We start from the raw sequence: 23,547 nt of genomic DNA on the forward strand, positions 1-23,547 counted from the left end.
CGACTACCTAGGGGAACGTTAGAGGGAAGATAGATGACCAGCAGCAGCAACCCAGGGGGGAGGGGGGAGGGTGGGGGGTTTAGTTTAGTTTATGTCAAAAGATTATGGGGCTTAGTTATTTGTGTATTGTTAAAAATTTCTTTACTGTTACGTTTGCTTTGTAAGAGGGAAAAAAATGTTGTTTGGAAAAATTTTCAATAAAATATATATATTTTTTTTAAATTTTTTAAATACTTTCAGATTAGGTGTGGATTTACTTGTGCTAGCTGTTGCTGAAATTGTTTTGTACTGGCTCTTGCTGCAATTGTAGAAGCTTTTGTTGGTTTCCAGAGTTGTTTACATTTTCTAAAGTATACAATATGGCACATACTGTACGACTTAGTCCTGACTTCAAGAATTCAGCATAAACCACTAAAATAAAAACAGATTACTGCAGATGCTGGAATCTGAAACAAGAACAGAAAATGCTGGACAATCTCTGCAGGTCTGACTACATTTGTGGAGAGAAAACAGAGCTAACATTGAGTCTAGATGACTCTTTGTCCCTTAGTCGATTGACAAAGAATCAGCCAGATTCTAAATGGTAGCTCCCTTCTCTCTCCACAAATGCTGTCAGACCTGCTGAGATTGTCTAGCATTTTTTCTTTTTGTTTCAGCACAAACTACTTGCTTAAGATGTCACAAGCTGCTGGAGGAACATTTAATTTTCTGACTGCTGCCAGGCAGGAACAGGCACGTACTGACCACAAGCCTCAGTTTGCCATCCAATATTCCATAAAGGGGCTCATTGAGAATCTTATGGGTGCAATTCTCCGGCCTCATTGCGCTCTCGCTTGAGCAAAAGGAGGGTAGTGAATAGCGGGAGATGCAGAAAACGAGAACCGCACCAGGCACCAAACAGTTTGCAATGCAACCGGCCCACTCCCACAGGCGGAATCAGGATCCTGCCGTAGCATGACAAGAAACCAATTATCATCACTGAAGCCCTATATCCGTACAATTAATGGAAACCACCCCACATCCAGCAAGTGGTCACGCTGGCGTCGATTAGCACTCCTTTTGAAAAACATGAACCTGCAGATTGGCTGCTGCGGGGAGCCGAGGATGTGAACAGCCATCTTCGCTCACAGTCATTGAACCTGGGGGCACTGGGCATACTGTCTGTGCTCAGGGAGGGGGTATCGGGGCTGGGGGGCTCTGGGGGAGAGTTGGACGTGCACGGGTCCACCCTCAACCCCTGGACCGGGTGTTCCCGCACTGGGTGCAACCCTAGCCCCTGCCCCTCTGACCACGCATAACTCCCACTGACCGGGGAGGCCTCTGGCCTTGCGGCTGAAGGCTATTGCTAATAGGGAATTGGCAGTCGTGGTTAAGTGCGCAATTCACACATCCGAGGTGGATCTCCATGGGTGGGCGGGCCATGTAGCATGTGGGGCATCCCAATCACACCTTGATGCATAGACACTGTGCTTGAACACTGCGGGAGGCAGCACCACAGATGCAGCGGCCAACCTTCAATCACCCAGGGGATGGGCTCAAGCCCCGGGCACATAAGACCATAAGGCATAAGAGCAAAATTAGACAATTTGGCCCTTCGAGTCTGCTCTGCCATTCAGTCATGGCATTTTCTCATTCCCATTCTCCTGCCTTCTCCCCATAACTGCTGATCCCCTTATTAATCAAGAACCTATCTATCTCTGCTTCCAAAGCCTTTTGCGGCAGTGAGTTCCACAGATTCACTACCCTCTGGCTGAAGAAATTCCTCCTCATCTCTGTTTTAAACAATCGTCCCTTCAGTTTGAGGCTATGCCCTAGGGTTCTAGTTTCTCCTATTAGTGGAAACATCCACTTCACATTCGTTCTATCTAGGCCTCGCAGTATTCTGTAAGTTTCAGTGAGATTCCCACTCATCCTTCAAAACTCCATCGAGTACAGACCCAGAGTCCTCAACCGCTCTTCATATGACACTTTTTCATTCCGGGGACCATTCTTGTAAACCTCTTCTGCAAGGCCAGCACATCCTTCCTTAAATACAGGGCCCAAAATGCTCTCAATATTCCATGGGGTCTGACCAGAGTCTTATACAGGCTCAACAGTACGTCCCTGCTCTTGTGTTCTAGCCCTCTCAACATGGTTAGATGGATTGGCCATGATAAATTGCCCTTAGTGAGCAAAAAGGTTAGGAGGGGTTATTGGGTTACGGGGATAGGGTGGAAGTGAGGGCTTAAGTGGGTCTGTGCAGACGCGATGGGCCGAATGGCCTCATCCTGCACTGTATGTTCTATGAATGCAAACATTGCATTTTCCTTCTTAATTGCCATCTGAACCTGCATGCTAACCTTAAGAGAATCTGGAACCAGGACTCCTAGGTTCCTGTTTCTGATTTGCGAAGCCTTTTACATTTTAGAAAATGGTCTATGCCTCTATTCTTCCTACCAAAGTGCATAATCTCACATTTTTCCACATGGGTTCCATCTGGCACCTCTGTCAAATCTCCTAGTTTGTCCAGGTCCTTGTGCACCCTCCCTGCTTCCTCTCAACACAACCTGTCCCTCTGTATATCTTTGTATCATCTGCAAACTTAGCAAAAATGCCCTCAGTTCCTTCTTCCAGACCATTAATGTACATCATGAATAGAGGCGGTCCCATTAGTGACCCTTGCAGAACACCACTAGTCACCGGCTGCCACACTGAAAAGGACCCCTTTATCCCCACTCTCTGCCTTCTTCTAGTCAGCCAATCCTCCATCCATGCCAGTACCTTGCCCCGAACACCATGGGCTCTTATCTTATTTAGAAGCCTCATGCATGGCACCTTGTCAAAGGCCTTCTGGAAATCCAAATAGATCACGTCCACTGGTTCTCATTTGTCTAACTTCTTTGTGACCTCTTCAAAGAATTCTAACAGATTTGTCAGACATGACCTCCCCTTGACTAATATGTGCTGACTCAGTCCTCTTTTACCATGCACTTGTCAATCTCATTCTTAATAATAGACTCTCAAATCTTACCAACTACCGAATGTTCCATGTACAAGTGTACACCACTGCCTCAGCCTCCCGATGGTGCCACTCTACTATCCCCCAAACCTCCCACAACGTCCCCTACCCACCAACGCACACTCCACTCCTTACCCCCCACCCACCCTCCCCGCCGGCCCCCCCAGTTCCCTCAGTGATCCTGGACATGCTTGGCCTTCCTTGCTCTACCGCTATGTCTCGGTGTATCGCCAAGATGCACATGAGAGTTGGAGGCAGCCAACTGCTTACCATGTCCCATGACATTCGATGCCCCTGGCAGGCTTCCTCTGGGGCCGGAGGACCCCGGCCTCCCCTGGTGCTCCAGCCTCCGCTTTCCTGAGTGCTAGCTGAGAGACGTGGCCTCATCAGAGCGGTGAAACTCGGGGGAGCTGGTGGCCACCGTTGCCAGTCCATAGGATAGGCCCGGGTTTCCACCCAGCCTGCTCTTCTCCCGGTCGGTGCCCATAGGGCCCTGGGGTTCACCTCGGGAAGGAGGGACAGCTGGATTGAGCTCCGGCTGCCCCTGCTTCATCTCGTCCTGGCAGCTCCCTATTGTCTGTACCATTCTGGGATGAAAGCGCTGTTTTATGCGGAGAGGAAAGACAGGTTGTGCTAGCTTTAACAAATGTAGGCTATGTTTAAGTGGTGTTTGGCACTCATGATACTGACCCCTGCTGATGTATTCAGCCAATGAACAATGTAGTTAGTGTTGGCTGAACACAGATATAATTCAAATGGGCAGGCAGCACAAAGTTATCAATGGATGCAGATTCATCATACATTACAAATTTTGCTCCTTTTTGGGGGCTTTCCAGTTTGGGTCCCAGTGATTATAAGTTTATCAGATTTGATGCATTAAGCTCCATGTCATTCAATCCTCTGGATTCAATGACTTAGCATTGCGAATCCTTGGGCAGGATTCTCCATCCAGAGATGCCGGAATCGCAAAGCACAATTGGGCGGAGAATCGCATGTCAGCCGAACAGAGGGCGGTGGCGGGCGCCATACGGAATGCCATGCTCCGGGAGTGCCTCGACAGCAGCGTGAATGCATTCCACGCCGCATGCCAATGTGGGCACTGCACGTTGAAAATATAGACTCAAACCACTCTTGTGAAAAGCAGATGAAAACTGGGTCAGTTTAACTCTACTGCAGTAAATTATATAGTAAATGCCGTTGGCATACCATTAACAGGCACGGCCCAGCATTCTCCTGGTCTCCCGCGATGCTCCACCTCCGCCAAGAGGACCCCGGTCTCCCCTGGTGCTCCAGCCTCCGCTTTCTGGCTGCTAGCTGAGAGACGTGGCCTCATCAGAGCGGTGAAACTCGGGGGAGCTGGTGGCCACCGTTGCCAGTCCATAGGATAGGCCATTGCAAGGTTCACTTGTGGTATTTAAAATCGGGAAACAGGATCCCTGGCTAATGAGGGAGAGGTAAGATATGTTCCCAAAGGCTCAGCCATGGGCTGCCAGTCCTGCTGTTGGCCAGGGTGGGATCGACCACCAAGGCCGGAGAGAGTAGCGGGGGGCGGCCAGGGGTTGATCTGTGGGGTGGGGACCTGGGTGTCAAGGCACAGACCGCTATTGCCGTGGCCTGCAAGGCAGCCATCTTGCAATGCACCCCACTAACCAACCAATGTGGCCCAGAGTTACGCAGAGCGCCACCATCCATATGGGTGCCCCGCCAAGGCCACCCCCTGAGGAGACCACAGAACCACCCCTCCCACAACCACACAGCCCATCCAAGGGGGACGCCCACAGTTGATCCCACAAGAGTGCGCAGGATAAGGGCCGCAGAACGTACTGCTGGCGTGCGTAGCACCTGCCACCAGTACCTCTGCCAGCAAGGTGCCAGGCTGGCACTATCAGGGTACCAAGGTGGCACCAGCAGTGCCAGGGCACCACCTTGCCCAAAGGGCATGCAGCTGAGGGCCTCCGATCCCCTGGGAGGTTCACGACGGCATGAAACAGCTCCTATCCCGACCGATTCAGGGCCCGAAAATGGGCTAGGAGCGGCGCCGCATCATTTACGCGCACCAGGCCTTGGCGCCGCGTAAAGGCGGCGCCGCATACATGACGCGGCCGGCGCCACATAACCTGCCGTCACCCGCGCAGGCGCGGGTTGGCCGGCGGCAACCCGTGCATGCGTGGTTGCCATCCTCCCCGAGTCCACCCCGCAAGAAGATGTCCGGATCTTGCGGAGCTGCGGAAGAAAGGAGGTCCTCCTTCAGAGAGGCCGGCCCGACGATCGGTGGGCACCGATCGTGGGCCAGACCCCATTTGAGCCCCCCCCCTCCCCCCCCCCCCCCCCGGTGCAGGATCGCCCCCCCCCCCCCCCAGTGTTCCCACGCTGTTCCTGCCGGCAGCGACCAGGTGTGGACGGCGCCGGGATGAACCCGCCGTTTTGGGCAGGCCGCTCAGCCCATCCGGCACTGAGAATCGCGGGGGTACCAGTGAATCGCCATTTTGGCTGTCTCGGGCGATTCACTGAACCGCGCCGCCAAAATGCGATTGTGCCAATCTGGCCGCTTCCGTGAATTGCGGGAGGGAGTCGGACCAGCGTCACGGGAAAATTTGGCAACCCAGGCGATTCTCTGAAACGGCGCGCCCCATGTTTTCCATATTTTGACCATGGCATCCGTGCCCATGTGTGGCAAACAGGAAGTCTTATCCTGATACCTGCAAGTTTATATTTGATTTGATTTAAGCAGGTGAAAAACTGGGTCAGTTTAACAGTAAATTCACAGGATTCAAATACTTTCAGCAAAAAGTTAATACTTAAGACTTATGTATATTCAAAATAGTATATACTTATAGCAACTCTTTCTCCTCCAGCTGATTTCTTGTGGGCTTCTTGAAAGACTCAAGTTCAATGTCTTAGAACTGCAGGAATATTTGGACACCTACAACCACAAGAGCGAGGCGGCACAATTGGTTAGTCAGCTTTCAAAATGTAGCAAAGAATACTCTGATATTGCATTATTGTTTCCTGCTCAAATTTAAAACTTGTGACATTTTTATTATCTCTAACTAATTATAAATGTGCTTTTCTCTTTTTACGTTCTTCTCCTCTGCTCCTTTGCCAAATAACATTGGTTAACATCTCGTTATTTCAAACAGATGGGCACTAATTCCTGCCTCCTTGCTGCACATGCTCCCCGTGTCTGTGTGGATCTCACCCCCACAAACCCAAAGATGTGCAGGGTAGGTGAATTGGCCATATCTTTTTACTAAAACAGTAAACAATATATACAAGGCCAAACGGTAGAAACACTAATTTTGTGTTGGAGAAACAGGGTACCGCCCCTCAGTACCAACGTACGGGGGAAGACAAACGGTACAAGCACTAAACTTTGCGCTGGAGAGAACGGATACCCTCACCTCTGTATCAACAGAAGGGAAAGGAAAGGAGATGCTGGGGAAAGAAGGGAAAGGAGGGAGGTGGGGAGGGACAGAATCGGGGTGTTGGCGGAGGCTCAATAGGACACTGCCTGAACTATCTACGGTGGCAGAAAAACAAAGGAACCTTTAGTTATGATGTGCCAGATTCCAGGAGTTCCCCAGAGGGGGTGAGAGGTGACATAGTGTCAGGCACGCGTGAGCCCTGCACCCCACTGCAGATAGCCTCATGAGCACCCTCCGCTCCCGACACTGGGCAGCTGACAACCTTCAGACAGTCGCCCTCCGGACCCGAATCCTCCACCACACAGAGTGTGGCGGGTGACATGGGCCCCACCAACCAACCCAGGGCCTGGCCACGCTAAACTGACCCTTAATTGGAGCCAAATAATTGGGTACCCTAAATTTAAAAAGCATTTGTGTTTTTCAATGTGGTCCCTAATGGATCTTCAACAGAGAAGCACACCTGATTTGGTATTAACTTGGCAATCACACTCAGAGGGACCACAGTATGACTGGTATTGTTAATGCAAAAATGTTTCACCTGGTAGAGAATCACAAAACTCTACAAATTGTTGAACCAAGGGGATTTTGCCCTGTATCTGTGGTATACATGATCTAGGCAAGTTGATCATCTAAAATTGGAATGTGTTCTATCTTTTTATGTTAACATACTCAATTTTAATAATTTTAGAGATAAGCTAGTTAGTTACCGAAAATGCATACAGACAGTTCAATGTGCAGTGTGGTAATAACCTAGAGACTCGGATTTGACCTCTGCTGTGGGCTGAGCTAGCTAATTTTGGCAAATGTGGTAGTTGGGGATTCTACATTTGGACTTAATTCGGGAGAAATTGACCACACTGCAAACATTTTCTGGGTTTAAATTGTTCTGCTCTTTCTTTACGTGCACTGCTATATTGGTAAAGGCAGCCATCCTCGGTGGCCACCCTAAATGGCAATAGCCTACCTGCATTTGATGCAAAATGCTCTTGAGGGCCCTTTCGGAGATTAGACATTTTATTTCCACGCTTATCTCCATATGGAGCTAGTTGCAGCATGAGTGCTCCCCCAGTTCCATTGCTGGCCCATTCACGACTGTTTTCTGTTTTCCTCCCTCACCTTCCCAGTACTTACCTAAAGCTGTTCCTGATGAGGCAGTTGGCTTAAATTATGACCATAAAGAAGTGATGCGTAGAAAGAGACCTTTTGGTACAAGAAACCTGCCCCAAATAATGATTATTGAAATGTCATGAATAGACGTGTACCACCCCTCTTCCACAATCTTCCAAGTGAAGCAAATTAACAAAAAAAAAGAAATCACAGCCAATATAGAGAAAACAAAACTTTGGAAAATTCCTTTGAGCCCCATAGGTGATCAAAGCTAATCGATAAGAGCACGTGGACGATGGTTTCAATCATATTTTATTTGCGATACCTATCTAGTTCACCATCTAGTTCCCTATTAAAGCCACACAGAGAGTCAGCACATATACCAGTTGCCAACACATTACAGAAGCTCATTACTGTCTGAATAACTTTATTCCAACCTTGCATAGTATAAATACATTTACATTCGAGGGAAGCAATGTAATGAATTACCTCTGGAAGCATTACAGTCATTGGCAGCTTTCCACAAAATAAATAAAATTAGATCTGAAGCCTCACTCAGTCTGCAGCTTCTATAGCACACTGAAATTAAATGTTCTTTGCCTGAAAACTGGTCTTAGCCAATTTCTAGACCACCATCCCTGAGCTAAGATTTGGAATAGTTGACTAGTTTCTGGTCCTAATCACAATCCATGAACCATCTCTCGGAGTCAGTGACTATGTGGTTTTGTGTAAGTATATGGCAGGAGAAGAATATAATGTTCACCACAATTGAATAACCTATTGGTATTAATTAAAGATTGTCTTTTGGTTGAGTTGTCACTAGAGGATTCACTGCTTTCAGATAATTGAGAATAAGGGGAGAATAATCTAGATTTATGATTTTGCAAACAAATTTAAGCTTCAGATATACAGAATGAAAAATGATATGGAAATAAATTATACTTTGTCATGATATTCAAACACACACATCATGATGGACACACTAACAGGCAAATCAGAGTACACAACACCACAACCAATCACAGACAAGAACACCAACCACATAAAAAGCACGAGCACGACACCTGGAGGTCAGTAGGTCTGGGGAGAAGGGAACAGAAAGAGCTGATGAAACACCACAAGCAGGGAGCCCCCCACGTGCAGAGTGCAAAGACCAAGTTGTAAATAGTGAGTTTAAATAAAGAAGTGTTGTACCATATGCAACTGTGTTGGCTCATCTGTGTGTCAGAACACCCAACACCACATGGTACAGGAGTGGATCGATACCTGCCTACTAACCTGCCATTCTGGACATGGACCACACCGGCAAACCGCAGCCGATGCAAGTCACGGGGAACCTAGGCACCAACTGGAAGCTCTACAGGCAGCGATTTGACCTGTACATCCGTGCCACCGAAAAACAGAATGCCTCGGATGATTCGAAGATTGCAATGCTCCTCTTCTACGCAGGCCCCCACCCGAACGATGTCTTTAATTCACTGGTGTTCGAAGAAGGCGAAAACCAGGCCAAATATGACACGGTCATCCTCAAACTGGACCAGCACTTTCAAACTGAAGTAAACGAAACTTTTGAAAGATACATCTTTCAGCAACGCCTGCAAGGTAAGGAGGAGCTTTTTCAACCCTTTTTGACGCACCTCCGGATTCTAGCGCAGTCCTGCGGTTACGGCACCACTACAGAGTCCATGATCAGGGACCAGATTGTTTTTGGCGTTGCCTCTAGTGGCCTACGCCAGCAGCTTCTTAAAATAAAGAGCCTCACCTTAGCGTCTGCTGTGGAAGCCTGTGTCCTCCATGAAAATGCTACCTGCCGTTTTGCCCGATTTCAGGCGTCCGAGTTGGCACGGAGGGGGTCCCCAGCCGTCGAATCGGCAAGCCAGGCCGCCCACGACGTTGAACGCATCCAGGCCGTCGATTTCTTCCCGCCCCACGGCCCGGACGACAGCGGCCGCTTCCCGCGCTTTTCGCGGTCTCCCGCGCAGGTGCGCGCCAAAAATAACGGCCACAACGAGGGACGCACTGCGCAGGCGCGCCCACCGCAAGATCGCACTGCGCATGCGCAGTGGCGCAACGAACGCCGTGACGTCATGACGTGCAGAAATTGTGGAGGTCTACACTTAAAAGGGCAATGTCCTGCAAAATACCGACAGTGCAACAGATGTGCCATGATAGGCCACTACGCAGCCCGCTGTCGTGCGGCTCAACCCATGGATCCGGCGCATCCTCGACAACCTCGCACACGAGTCAGGACCGTCCAGCCCACGCATCAAGACTTCCAATTAAGTGATGCAGATGACCAGGATGACTTCCGAGTTGCCGTCATTGATGTCAACAAGGTCAATGCCATCAATCCAGACGATGAGTGGTGTGCCACCCTGACGGTCAACCGATCGCGCGTCGCCTTCCGTCTGGACACCGGCGCATCCGCCAACCTGATTGCTTACTCTGCAGTCCAGGCCATGAAGGTCAAACCACCCATCACACCATCCCGGCTTAAGATGGTTGACTATAACGGGAACGTTATCCCGTCCATAGGATCTTGCCAGCTACAGGTGACTCACAAGAGGTACACGGCCACACTCCCCTTCGAAGTTGTGGGCTCATCAAAGGACTCGTTACTGGGCGCACAAGCGTGTAAGGTCCTTCACCTGGTACAGCGCATCATGTCTCTCTCTCCAGATGAGATATCCGACTTCCCGGATGCTGAGTTCCACGCGAATCTCCATTCCCTCCTCGCTCACAACCAGGAGGTTTTTGAAGGCATGGGGACATTGCCACACACGTACAAGATTCGACTCAGACCGGACGCCATCCCTGTCGTTCACGCACCTCGCAGGGTTCCTGCGCCTCTCAAAGACCGCCTCAAGGCACAACTGCAGATTCTTCAGGACCAAGGGGTCCTATCCAAGGTCACGGAGCCCACGCCATGGGTCAGCTCCATGGTCTGTGTAAAGAAGCCCTCTGGCGAGCTCCGTATATGTATAGATCCAAAAGATCTGAACAACAACATCATGCGGGAACACTATCCCATCCCGAAACGAGAAGACCTCACCAGCGAGATGGCGCGAGCCAACATATTCACTAAATTGGATGCGTCCAAAGGATTCTGGCAGATCAAACTGGACCCGGCCAGCCGAAGACTATGCACATTCAACACCCCTTTTGGCAGATTCTGCTACAACCGGATGCCATTCGGCATCATTTCGGCATCTGAAGTATTCCACCGCATTATGGAACAGATGATGGAAGGCATCGAAGGGGTACGTGTATATGTGGACGATATCATCATTTGGTCCACCACTCCGCAGGAACACATGCATCGTCTGCGACGTGTCTTCACCCGCATACGGCAAAATGGCCTGCGTCTCAACCGTGCGAAGTGTGCTTTCGGCCAGACGGAGCTGAAATTCCTCGGGGACCACATCTCAAGGTCCGGGGTCCGTCCCGATGCAGACAAGGTTAGCGCCATCACAGCCATGCCACGACCGGCTGACAAGAAGGCTGTCTTAAGATTCCTCGGCATGGTCAACTTCCTTGGGAAGTTCATTCCCAACCTGGCTTCTCATACAACAAACATGCGCCATCTCGTAAAAAAATCGACGGAATTCAACTGGCACCAGTCGCATCAGCGGGAATGGGAGGAGCTCAAGCACAAACTGGTCACGGCACCAGTGCTGGCCTTCTTTGACACGACTCGCCCTACAAAGATCTCAACAGACGCCAGCCAATCTGGTATTGGAGCGGTACTCCTCCAAAAAGACAGCACGTCATCATGGGCCCCGGTTGCGTATGCCTCACGAGCCATGACCCCTACCGAACAGCGCTACGCGCAAATCGAAAAAGAATGCCTGGGCTTGTTAACTGGACTGGACAAGTTCCACGACTATGTGTATGGCCTGCCACGATTCACGGTCGAAACTGACCACCGCCCCCTGGTCAACATCATTAACAAAGACCTGAACGACATGACTCCTCGCCTCCAGCGCATCTTACTCAAACTCAGGAGGTACGATTTTGAACTGATCTACACTCCGGGGAAGGAACTCATCGTGGCGGACACTCTTTCCCGAGCAGTGAGCACACCACCAGATGCAGAGGGGTTCGTGCGTCAAATTGAGGCACACGTGACTCTGACAGCAGCAAATATGCCAGCTGATGATCCTAGTCTGGCCCACATACGCGCAGAGACGGCGACTGACCCTCTGCTGCAGCGAGTGATGCGCCACATGACGGAAGGGTGGCTAAAAGGGCAGTGCCCCCAGTTTTATAATGTGCGAGATGATCTCACCAATATAGACGGGGTCCTTATGAAATCGCATAGGATCGTCATTCCACACAGTGTGCGCCAGATGATTCTTCGTCAACTACACGAAGGCCACTTGGGCGTCGAAAAATGCAGACGAAGGGCCCGGGAGGCGGTATATTGGCCGGGTATTAATGAAGACATAGCCAACATGGTGCTCAACTGCACAACCTGTCAGAGGTTTCAGCCAGCGCAACCTCCGGAAACACTTCTACCACACGAGATGGTGACGTCCCCCTGGGCGAAGGTGGGTGTTGACCTATTTCACGCGCTCGGCAGAGATTACATTGTTATTATAGACTACTTCTCAAACTACCCGGAAGTCATGCCTCTCCATGATCTGACGTCGTCCGCAGTCATTGGGGCCTGCAAGGAAACGTTTGCTCGCCATGGCATTCCAAGGACTGTCATGTCAGACAATGGACCTTGTTTTGCCAGCCGTGAATGGTCGTCCTTTGCCGCAGCATATGGTTTCACTCATGTGACATCCAGCCCTCTGCATCCACAATCGAACGGGAAGGCTGAAAAGGGTGTCCACATCGCAAAGCGGCTCCTGTGCAAGGCGGCTGATGCCGGATCGGACTTTAACCTTGCCTTGCTGGCCTATCGATCGGCCCCGTTATCCACGGGCCTCTCGCCAGCGCAGCTACTAATGGGTCGCTCCCTCAGGACGACGGTACCTTCCGTCCTGGCACCGACAACAGACCATGAGGCGGTTCTTCGGAACATGCAACTGCAGCGTGATCGCCAGAAAGGGCGGTACGACACACGAGCGACGGACCTGCCCCCCCTGTCCTCCGGAGACAAAGTACGCGTCCATCAACCGTATGGTGGCTGGTCAGCACCGGCCGAAGTCCTCCGACAAGTGGCTCCCCGCTCGTTCCTGGTTCGCATGCCGGATGGTTCCGTGCGTCGCCGCAATCGGCGCGCCCTTCGCCGACTTCCACGCTCACAGCCACACAACACGCCAGATCCTCAACAGGCTTCCGAGGATGACTTTGTGGAGCTGCCGCACATCACGCCCTTTCCATCGCCACCCATGGCCATGCCTGCACAGCAGCCGGTGGTTCTTGATCCACCCTTAAGGCGGTCAACCCGAATTCGTCGCAAACCCATTAGAATGGACTTATAATACAGTTCATATGCTTAATAAGTTGGACAATTTTACATGATAACCTGTTGTTGTTTATCGTTCCAGATGTCGTCTGACTGGGCAACTGATCAAATTTTTTTTTTCTTCTTCTCTCGTTCGCATTTCTGTTATGTTATGGTACAACTGGATTCATGTGACGCACTCGACATCGCCCCATGTACATAGTTCCGTCATAGACACATGCTGCACACGACACACACACACTCTTAGATGCACTCACGTCACGATCATATTTATTACCACGTAGGCACATATCTTTGTAAAAAGGGAGGATGTCATGATATTCAAACACACACATCATGATGGACACACTAACAGGCAAATCAGAGTACACAACACCACAACCAATCACAGACAAGAACACCAACCACATAAAAAGCACGAGCACGACACCTGGAGGTCAGTAGGTCTGGGGAGAAGGGAACAGAAAGAGCTGATGAAACACCACAAGCAGGGAGCCCCCCACGTGCAGAGTGCAAAGACCAAGTTGTAAATAGTGAGTTTAAATAAAGAAGTGTTGTACCATATGCAACTGTGTTGGCTCATCTGTGTGTCAGAACACCCAACACCACATACTTTAAGGTGGTTTAGTTATCACATTGTCTTTTCACATCTAGGACTTGGGTTTGAATCCATGTGATGGATGAAAGTCTCTTGTCACCAATAACAGTATTGTGTGATTTGGAGTCCCACACATGTTGTCCATTTAGCATTAGTTTGCCGGTCTCAAAGTCCGCGGGATAACCAATATGGAATCTTTTTTTATTCCAATCAAGGCATTTTCCTATATTGGACACCAGCAACTGAATTAATTGTGCTTGCTGGTGACTTCAAGCATTAAAAGCAGAAAATATCTCTCTTTTATCACTATCACAATGGTGGGGAGGAGCAGATGCCAGAAATATAACTGACAGAGATCTAGAGTGGCCAAAGAAACACTCATTTCTACCTTCACAAATTTAGTGGCTCACTAAAATCAGGGCCAGAATTTTACACTCCTCCCCCTCCCCACCCTGGGCAGATTCTGAGGCAGTAGGACGTGAGTTTAAAATAGCATGTACAGGAGTCCCTCCAGGATTCCGCCCGTCTCAACCCAATTTTATAGTGGACGAACAACTACTCGGACAGGAAGAGGGTCCATGCACCAATTAAGGCTCTTCAGTAGCTACTTAAAGGCCATTTAAGGGCTTTTAAACGTGCCACCACAACCTTTAGGCTGATCTCTGGGGAAACAGAAAAAGCTCTCACCCTTGATCTTGGGCAGGAGCACCTCAACTGGAATCGGAAGGCCCCTTCAGACTAGGGAACCCTCCCTTCATGGACCAGAAACTTCTGGCCCTCCCTCCCCAGACCTACCCCCCCAACAGCAAGATCGCCCCCTCTGGCAATCCCCCAAAGCATTCACTATCGTCCCCACCCTGGAACCCCTGATACTTACCAACACTGCTTTTCCTAGGACTTAGCCTCAGGCACGATAGTGCCTGGCCATAGTCTGATTGATCAACAGCTCTCTGAGGGGAGATTTCCTTCTGTGCAGGCAGAAGTCCCGTTTACTGCCAATCAACGCTCATTTGAGCATGAAATGATAGCGGGCCAGTGTCCCTGACGATTCTCTGGATGACGGACGCTCACCATCCTGAAAACTTAGGCCCAGATCTTTCTCAGCCCTGTAGAGGTATACAAGGGCTACTTTGATTAGGATCCCGCAGTGGCACAAATTAGAAGATTGAACTCCATAACTTTTATTTTGTGAGGTGTGATTTTGGGGAAAGGTGGTTCCTGTAAACAAACTAAACACGTATGTTCTTTAAATTATGCCCATTATGACATCACTCCAATGCCATTTGCAAAAGATTTTAATGGTTCCTCTACACCTGTTTAAAGCATGGGTTTCCTCAGGAAATACACAAGGAAGACCTGGGGCAAGTCATTGTGTTTTTTCTGCCATTTCAGAAATGAGTATTCATTACCCGTAGTCTCAAGAATACAGGGATGCTTGCAGTCTGTTTTTTATATATTATTGCATTGCTCTATTAGCTCCAGTATGCATTTTATAAAGATGCATATTTAACAGAGGAAAGTATTATTTTGAAACTAATAAAAATACTATTTGTATTTTCTTCAAAAATAGTGGTTGGCAAACTGTAAAGCATCATTTCCTGGAACTATGGGAGATACAGTGATTACAAACCAGCCGGGGGACTTGGAGGAAAAGGTAAAACAAATCATTTGTAATGTTAATAAATTATGTTTGAACATGATGTTATTTATAATTTATCACAATCTCCATATTGCAACTTAAAAACTTGAGAACCTGTATAGTTCAGTTTTTATGAGCCCAGCATTTGGTTACAACTCATAACAAGTTTGAATTGGTCACCTTATTACATACACTGTTAATCCTGATATGTTATACCCATCCTCTTTGTATTTAAGTGGTAGATTATGAGCTAATTGCTTGATACCGATCAAAATTCTTTGGATAATCAGGTAGATTTTACAAAGTCCTGGCCACCCCCTCAGCCTTGCTAAAGCCAGCACATGTCAGAAAATCACAGGTGCACTCCTTGCAATTTCTGTTAATTGGAATTAATTCTCCAGTAAAATAGTTGAGCATATTAAGTTTTCATACAATAGTAACTTCTGGACTATAACACTAACCCTATATAACTATAGTTGCTTTGTTGTATAAACTACATACTTATAATAATCCTTCATAAAATCTAGATCTGATTATAACTATCCTATTGTACATCTCAGAACAGACAATCAAGTCTGATGCAAACTAAATTGCATGTGCTGATGCAGTTAGATATATTTGAAATCATTCTGAATGGAAAAAAAACTCAGATTGGCAGTTGTTTTTATCTTGTTTCTTTCAAATATAAATACTTCTATGGTTATGCCTTGTATGGAACTGTGCACTTTAATGCATGTTTTACAATGATCTTCTATACTCTTTTCTTGGCTTTTTGCTCCTGTGACATGCTTGCTGTGTAGCAAATGGAATCCCTTGCAGTAAGTTACAATTCTTGAATATTTTCTAACTATTAAATTGTTAAATTTTGCTTACTAACATGTACACATCTCAAGTACTAATGGCATTCTTTGTACTTAGGATTGATCTAAATTACTTCAAAAATTTTCCAATACTGTCACAGCTTGATTTATTTTCAAAACTTAATTATACAATCTCCATTTTAGTTAGTATGATAATAATTAGATTGAGGAACCCTTATAGCTATGAAGTAGAAAATCTCAGAATTCTTTCCCTATCTACTTCAATGATAATACATTGTTTAAGTGGAAGCGGAGTCGAGCAAAATCTGTTCTTCTCAAGCAGCTCAGATGAACTTATTTAGTGCCTCATTAGGAGATTAAAGGGGCCTACCACCTGTTTCAGATGGTTGCCCAAATGCCTGAAAAAAAATGACCGGATGCAATGTTGGGTCAAATAATTTTCAGAGTTCCTTGAGGCCCAGGATATTGGGCCTCATTGCATCTGTTTTATCCAGTTCCATGTTCCTGTGGGATGCAGAATTTCCTGTGAAATCACATTCTTGCAAACGTTCAGATGTTCCCCAGTATTGAACATTAAGATTCACAGGATGTTCTGCTACCCATACGTCTGTAGAACTTACCTGGGAATTTCAAACTTCCAAATGGAGAGAAATATATTGCCTGAAACCCTCTGTGGATGCCTTCGACACTAATCCCCGCCATTATAGACTTGGGCTAGATGCCCCTGAACTTGCCCAGAAATTTACTCTAGATAATCATGCCTGTGTATCACGTGTATAGGACCTAATTTGGAAGGGATTTTTAAAAAAAATATTTTATTCAGGCATTTGCATAAACAACCAAGAAACACAATAAATGAAAGCAGACGTAATAAATAACCAACACCCACTCCCTCTGCCCCTCGCCTTATCCCCTCCTCCCGTCCTGCCTTCTCCATTTTAACCCCCTTAACCACCCCCCCTCTCCTGACACCACAATCCTCCTTAAAGAAGTCAATGAAGGGCTTCCACCTCCGAGCGAACCCATCAACCGGCCCCCTCAGGATGGACTTGACCTTCTCCAGCCTCAGGAACTCCGGCAGGTCGCTCACCAACACCCCCACTTGCGGCAGCTCCGAGTCCCTCCACTCAAGCAAAATACGTCTCCGTATGGGCTATCAGGAAGGCAAAGGCCAAAACATTGGTCTCTCTCACCCCATAGACTCCTGGGTCTTCCTAAATCCCAAATATCGCTGCCTCTGGGCTCGGGGCCACCTTCACCCCCAACACCTCAGACATTACGTTCGCAAACCCATTGTGGTAAACACCACTGGGAACACATTGCATGTATTACGGTACTGCCACTGTATTACAGGTACCACAGTAAATCCGTATAAAAGTGTCTGCTCTCCTGCGCTGCTCCCATTCTGGTTCCTGCTGCAGGAGGCACAACATCTTGTGCAATAAAGCCTCGATTGTTTCACCATTCTCATCTCGTGGTAATTGACGGTACATCACCCAAGCCGGAACACCTCCAGCTTCGGACATGCCCAAAACATGTGGGCATGATTTGCAGGCCTCCCCACGCACTGCCCACACCTATCCTCTACTCCCTCAAAGAACCTACCCATCCTCACCACCGTCCTATACGCCCTGTGAACTACTTTAAATTGAATAAGACTGAGCCTCGCACATGACGAGGATGCATTCACCCTCCACAGAGTCTCCTCCCACGCCCCGGCCTCCACTCTCTTTCCCCCCCCCCTCCCCCTCCCCCCGTGCAGCTCCTCCTCCCACTTCTGCTTAATGTCCCCCACCGGGGCCCCTTCCCAATCGATTAGCTCCTTGTAGACCTCAGACACATTCCCTTCCCCTAACCCAGTGTAGCGCACAATGACTTACGAGAGAGACGAGAAGTGATGAAGTCGATTCAGGCTTTATTAAGCGAGACTTGTCCCCAGCAGCTCAGCAACAGAATGAAGCGGCGGGGAGAAGCTCGGGTTCTTATACTCCGCCTTCAGGGCGGAGCCAGGAGTCGGCAGCCAACCAGGACCCGGGATCTGTCAGCCAATAGCATCACGGCTTCACAGTCCCACATGACCCCCAATACATACCACCACATTCACCCCTTGTTAAAAAGGAACCCGGCGGGGTGGTGGTTCGCATGGTGGTAGGGGTTTACAAGGCTGGCCCTGGAAGGAAAATTTCGGACATGTTACTACAGTTTTAGCCCTACAAGTTTGTGAAAACTATTTACACTACTTTTTTTTTTTGTTACAACAACATTCTTGTTGTCACACGGATTCCACGAGTCGAGCGGGCGGTCTGGTCTTCCTTGTCAATCGCCTCAGCCCCGGTGGTGGTGCAGGTGCTTGTTCAGGCGTTGTCGTCTCCAGGAGCGTTTCGGTGTTTGTTCCTGTTTTACTCCTGGGCAGGCACGGGAGGAGGACCGATCCCCCCGGGAAGGGGGCGGTCGCGGGGTGCGCCGGTGGCAGGGAGGGGATGATGGGTGTCGGGGGGGGGGGGGGGGGGGGGGTGTGTGTTGCCGGCGGGCGCCAGGTCCCGCAGGGAGACCATGTCCTGTCGGCCGTCGGCGTACTGCGGGTTCGCGTGGAGAAGGTGAACCCTCTCGACCAACGGGTCCGATTTGTGCGCCCGCACATGTTTCCGGAGCAAGATGGATCCTGGGGCCGCCAGCCAGGTCGGCAGCGACGTTCCGGAGGAGGACTTCCTGGGGAAGACAAGGAGGCTCTCATGAGGTGTTTGGTTAGTGGTGGTACACAGCAGCGACCGGATGGAGTGGAGAGCATCCGGGAGGACCTCCTGCCACCGGGAAACTGGGAGATCCCTGGACCGTAGGGCCAGTAGGACGGTCTTCCAGACCGTGCCGTTCTCCCTCTCTACTTGCCCGTACCCCCGGGGGTTGTAGCTGGTCGTCCTGCTCGAGGCTATGCCCTTGCTGAGCAGGAACTGGCGCAGCTCGTCACTCATGAAGGAGGACCCCCTGTTGCTATGGATATACGCGGGGCAACCGAACAGTGTGAATATGGTGCCAAGGGCTTTAATGACTGTGGCCGCTGTCATGTCGGGGCAGGGGATGGCGAAGGGGAAACGAGAGTACTCGTCCACCACGTTCAGGAAGTATGCGTTGCGGTCAGTGGAGGGGAGGGGCCCTTTGAAATCCAAACTGAGGCGTTCAAAGGGGCGGGAAGCCTTGATCAGGTGCGCTCTATCCGGCCTGAAAAAGTGCGGTTTGCACTCTGCGCAGATGTGGCAGTTCCTGGTGACTGTACGGACCTCCTCCACAGAGTAGGGGAGGTTGCGGGACTTTACGAAATGGTAGAATCGAGTGACCCCCGGGTGGCAGAGGTCCTCGTGGAGACGGTCTATTTGTGCGTTGGCACATGTGCCGCGGAATAGGGCATCGGACGGCTCGTTCAGCTTTCCGGGACGGTACAAGATCTCATAGTTGAAGGTGGAGAGCTCGATCCTCCACCTTAAGATCTTGTCATTTTAAATTTTGCCCCGCTGTGCATTATCGAACATGAAGGCTACCGACCGTTGGTCGGTGAGGAGAGTGAATCTCCTGCCGGCCAGGTAATGCCTCCAATGTCGCACAGCTTCCACTATGGCTTGGGCTTCCTTTTCCACTGAGGAGTGGCGGATTTCTGAGGCGTGGAGGGTCCGGGAGAAAAAGGCCACGGGTCTGCCCGCTTGATTAAGGGTGGCCGCCAGAGCTATGTCGGATGCGTCGCTCTTGACCTGGAAGGGGAGGGACTCGTCGATGGCGCGCATCGTGGCCTTTGCGATATCCGCTTTGATGCGGCTGAAGGCCTGGCGAGCCTCTGTTGACAGGGGGAAGGTAGTGGACTGTATTAGCGGGCGGGCCTTGTCTGCATACTGGGGACCCACTGGGCGTAATATGAAAAGAAACCCAGGCAACGTTTCAGGGCTTTGGAGCAGTGGGGGAGGGGAAATTCCATAAGGGGGCGCATGCGTTCGGGGTCGGGGCCTATTATCCCATTGCGCACTACGTATCCCAGGATGGCCAACCGGTTTGTGCTAAAAACGCACTTTTCCTCGTTGTATGTGAGGTTCAGGGCGGTAGCGGTCTGGAGGAACCTTTGGAGGTTGGCGTCGTGGTCCTGCTGATCGTGGCCGCAGATGGTTACGTTGTCGAGATACGGGAACGTGGCCTGCAACCCGTGCTGGTCAACCATTCGGTCCATCTCCCGTTGGAAGACCGAGACCCCGTTTGTGACACCAAATGGGACCCTTAGGAAGTGGTATAGACGCCCGTCTGCCTCGAAGGCTGTGTACTTGCGGTCACCTGGGCGGATGGGGAGCTGGTGGTAGGCGGACTTGAGGTCCACGGTGGAGAAGACCTTATACTGGGCAGTCCGATTGACCATGTCGGATATGCAGGGGAGAGGGTACGCATCTAGCTGCGTGGGGTCATGTGGGACTGTGAAGCCGTGATGCTATTGGCTGACAGATCCTGGGTCCTGGTTGGCTGCCGACTCCTGACTCCTGTCCCCAGCAGCTCAGCAACAGAATGAAGCGGCGGGGAGAAGCTCGGGTTCTTATACTCCGCCTTCAGGGCGGAGCCAGGAGTCGGCAGCCAACCAGGACCCGGGATCTGTCAGCCAATAGCATCACGGCTTCACAGTCCCACATGACCCCTAATACATACCACCACACCCAGCCTCGACCAAACCTTGTCTTGCAGCCCTGAGGGTGGCAACCCGGGAAAAGACAGCACCACTCTCCTCATGAAGTCCCGGACCTGGAAGTACCTGAAACCATTCCCCCTGGGCTGTTCATATTGTTCCTCCAGGTCCTCTAACTTCGCAAAGCTGCCCACTACAAACTACTCAATCCCTGCCCGCCACCACCCTTGAAACCTCACATCCAGCCCCCCCGATGCAAACCTATAATTATCACAGATCGGTGCCCACACCGAGGCATCCTCCAGTCTCAAATGCTGCCTCCATTGCCCCCATACCCTCAAGGCCGACATCATCACTGGGCTCACTGAGTACCTGGCCGGCGAGAACAGCAGAGGCGCCGTTAGTATTGCCCTTAAGCTCGTACCCCTCCAAAAAGCCGCCTCCTTCCGCCCCATACTGACCCCTCCTCCACTACCGAATTCCTGACCATAGCGATGTTTGCCACCCAGTAATAGTTCATTATATTCGGCAACATGAACCATTGCCCCTCCTCCCCCGCTGCCGCTCATAAAAGCCCTTTTGACCCATGGGGTCTTCCATGCCCATACAAACCGCAAGATAAGCGCAATAACCTTCTGAAAGAATTACTCACCTGATGAAGGTGCTATGCTCCGAAAGATAATGATTCAAAATAAACCTGTTGGACTTTAACATGGTGCTGTAAGACTTCTGTGTCCAAGTTTGCAGCCGACACTAAGATAAGTGGTAAAGCAAAAAGTGCAGAGGATACTGGAAGTCTGCAGAGGTATTTGGATAGGCTAAGTGAATGGGCTAGGGTCTGGCAGATGGAATACAATGTTGACAAATGTGAGGTTATCCATTTTGGTAGGAAAAACAGCAAAAGGGATTACTATTTAAATGATAAAATATTAAAACATGCTGCTGTGCAGAGAGACCTGGGTGTGCTAGTGCATGAGTCGCAAAAAGTTGGTTTACAGGTGCAACAGGTGATTAAGAAGGCAAATGGAATTTTGTCCTTCATTGCTTCATTGCTAGAGGGATGGAGTTTAAGACTAGGGAGGTTCTGCTGCAATTGTATAAGGTGTTAGTGAGGCCACACCTGGAGTATTGTGTTCAGTTTTGGTCTCGTTACTTGAGAAAGGACGTACTGGCACTGGAGGGTGTGCAGAGGAGATTCACTAGGTTAATCCCAGAGCTGAAGGGGTTGGATTACGAGGAGAGGTTGAGTAGACTGGGACTGTACTCGTTGGAATTTAGATGGATGAGGGTGGATCTTATAGAAACATATAAGATTATGAAGGGAATAGATAGGATAGATGCGGGCAGTTTGTTTCCACTGGCGGGTGAAAGCAGAACTAGGGGGCATAGCCTCAAAATAAGGGGAAGTAGATTTAGGACTGAGTTTAGGAGAAACTTCTTCACCCAAAGGGTTGTGAATCTATGGAATTCCTTGCCCAGCGAAGCAGTAGAGGCTCCTTCATTAAATGTTTTTAAGATAAAGATAGATAGTTTTTTGAAGAATAAAAGGATTAAGGGTTATGCTGTTCGGGCCGGAAAGTGGAGCTGTCCACAAAAGATCAGCCATGATCTCATTGAATGGTGGAGCAGGCTCGAGGGGCCAGATGGCCTACTCCTGCTCCTCGTTCTTATGTTCTTACTGTGCCCATCCCAGTCCAACGCCAGCATCTCCACAGCATTCTTAAAGAACGACATCAGGACAAAGATCGGGAAGTTCTGAAATATGAACAGGAACCTTGGCAGCACCATCGTCTTCACTGTCTGCACCCGTCCCACCAACAACAGCGGCAGCATGTCACACCTCTTAAAATCCCCCTTCATCTGCTCTACCAGCCAAGTCAAATTTAACTGTGTAGCTGCGCCCAACCCCGCGTCACCTGAATGCCAAAGTATCTAAAGCCCACCACCTTGAATGGTAGCTCCCCTAACCTCCTCTCCTGCCCTCTTGTCTCAATCGGGAACACCTCACACTTTCCCATGTTCAACTTGTACCCGGAGATCCGACCAAAATCCCCATAATTCTTCCAATGACCCTCAATGGGTCCGAAATAAATAACAACAGGTCATCCGTGTACAGTAAAACCCTGTGCTCCACACACACAACCCCCCCCCCCCCATACACACATACACAACCCCTCTCCAGTCCCTCAATGCTCTAAACGCCATTGCCAATGGCTCTTTAGCCAAGGCAAAAGCAAGGGGGAGGGTGGGCACCCCTGCCTTGTCCCACAGTACAGCCCGAAATACCCGAGCTCACCCAGTTCATCCGCACACATGCGACCGGCGCCCTATAAAGCAACCGGACCCAGTGCACAAACCTGTGCCCGAATACCTCCCACAGGTACTCCCAGTCCACTCAGTCCAAAACCTTCTCCCCGTCCATCGCCACTGCCACCTCCACTTTCTGCCCCTCTGGGGGCATCATAATCATGCTAAGCAGCCTCCTCACATTTGCCGACAACTGTCTCCCTTTCACAAACCCCGTTTGGTCCTCACCTATCACACCCGGGACAGAGTCCACAATTCGTGAAGCCAACACCCTCGCCAATAACTTAACGTCCACATTCAACAATGATTATCCTTATCTGGATCCTTATCCTTTTTCAATATCGGGGAGGTGGATGCCTGCGACAATGTAGGAGGGAGTATCCCCTCACTCTAGCCTCAATTGTATTCCTCACCTGCAACGGTCCTAGGTCCCCGCAAAAGTTTTACAAAATTCCACCGCGAACCCTTCCCTGCCTGCACGCCCACATACTCTCCAATACCTCCCTCAACCCAATAGGGGCCCCCAGTCCCTGCACCAACTCGTTGTCCACCCTGGGAAACTGCAACCCAACCAGTAACCGCGCA

The 23,547-nt window shown here is 49.8% G+C and overlaps 1 protein-coding gene across 6 annotated transcripts in view; it reads left to right on the forward strand.

The window, feature by feature from the left end:
• The window catches only part of LOC140391931 (protein furry homolog), a 790,380-nt gene that overhangs the window by 735,730 nt on the left and 31,103 nt on the right, over positions 1-23,547 (forward strand). For 4 of the 6 annotated variants that reach the window (XM_072476991.1, XM_072476992.1, XM_072476988.1 and 1 more), the window contains 3 exons: positions 5,854-5,952; positions 15,118-15,201; positions 15,987-16,004. In XM_072476991.1, the coding sequence (XP_072333092.1) occupies positions 5,854-5,952; positions 15,118-15,201; positions 15,987-16,004 (201 nt within the window). The remainder of the gene's footprint in view (positions 1-5,853; positions 5,953-15,117; positions 15,202-15,986; positions 16,005-23,547) is intronic. The other 2 variants (XM_072476989.1, XM_072476993.1) reach the window with 1 other exon arrangement.

The sequence above is a fragment of the Scyliorhinus torazame genome, chromosome 15 (assembly GCF_047496885.1).
Source record: "Scyliorhinus torazame isolate Kashiwa2021f chromosome 15, sScyTor2.1, whole genome shotgun sequence".
NCBI lineage: Eukaryota > Metazoa > Chordata > Chondrichthyes > Carcharhiniformes > Scyliorhinidae > Scyliorhinus > Scyliorhinus torazame.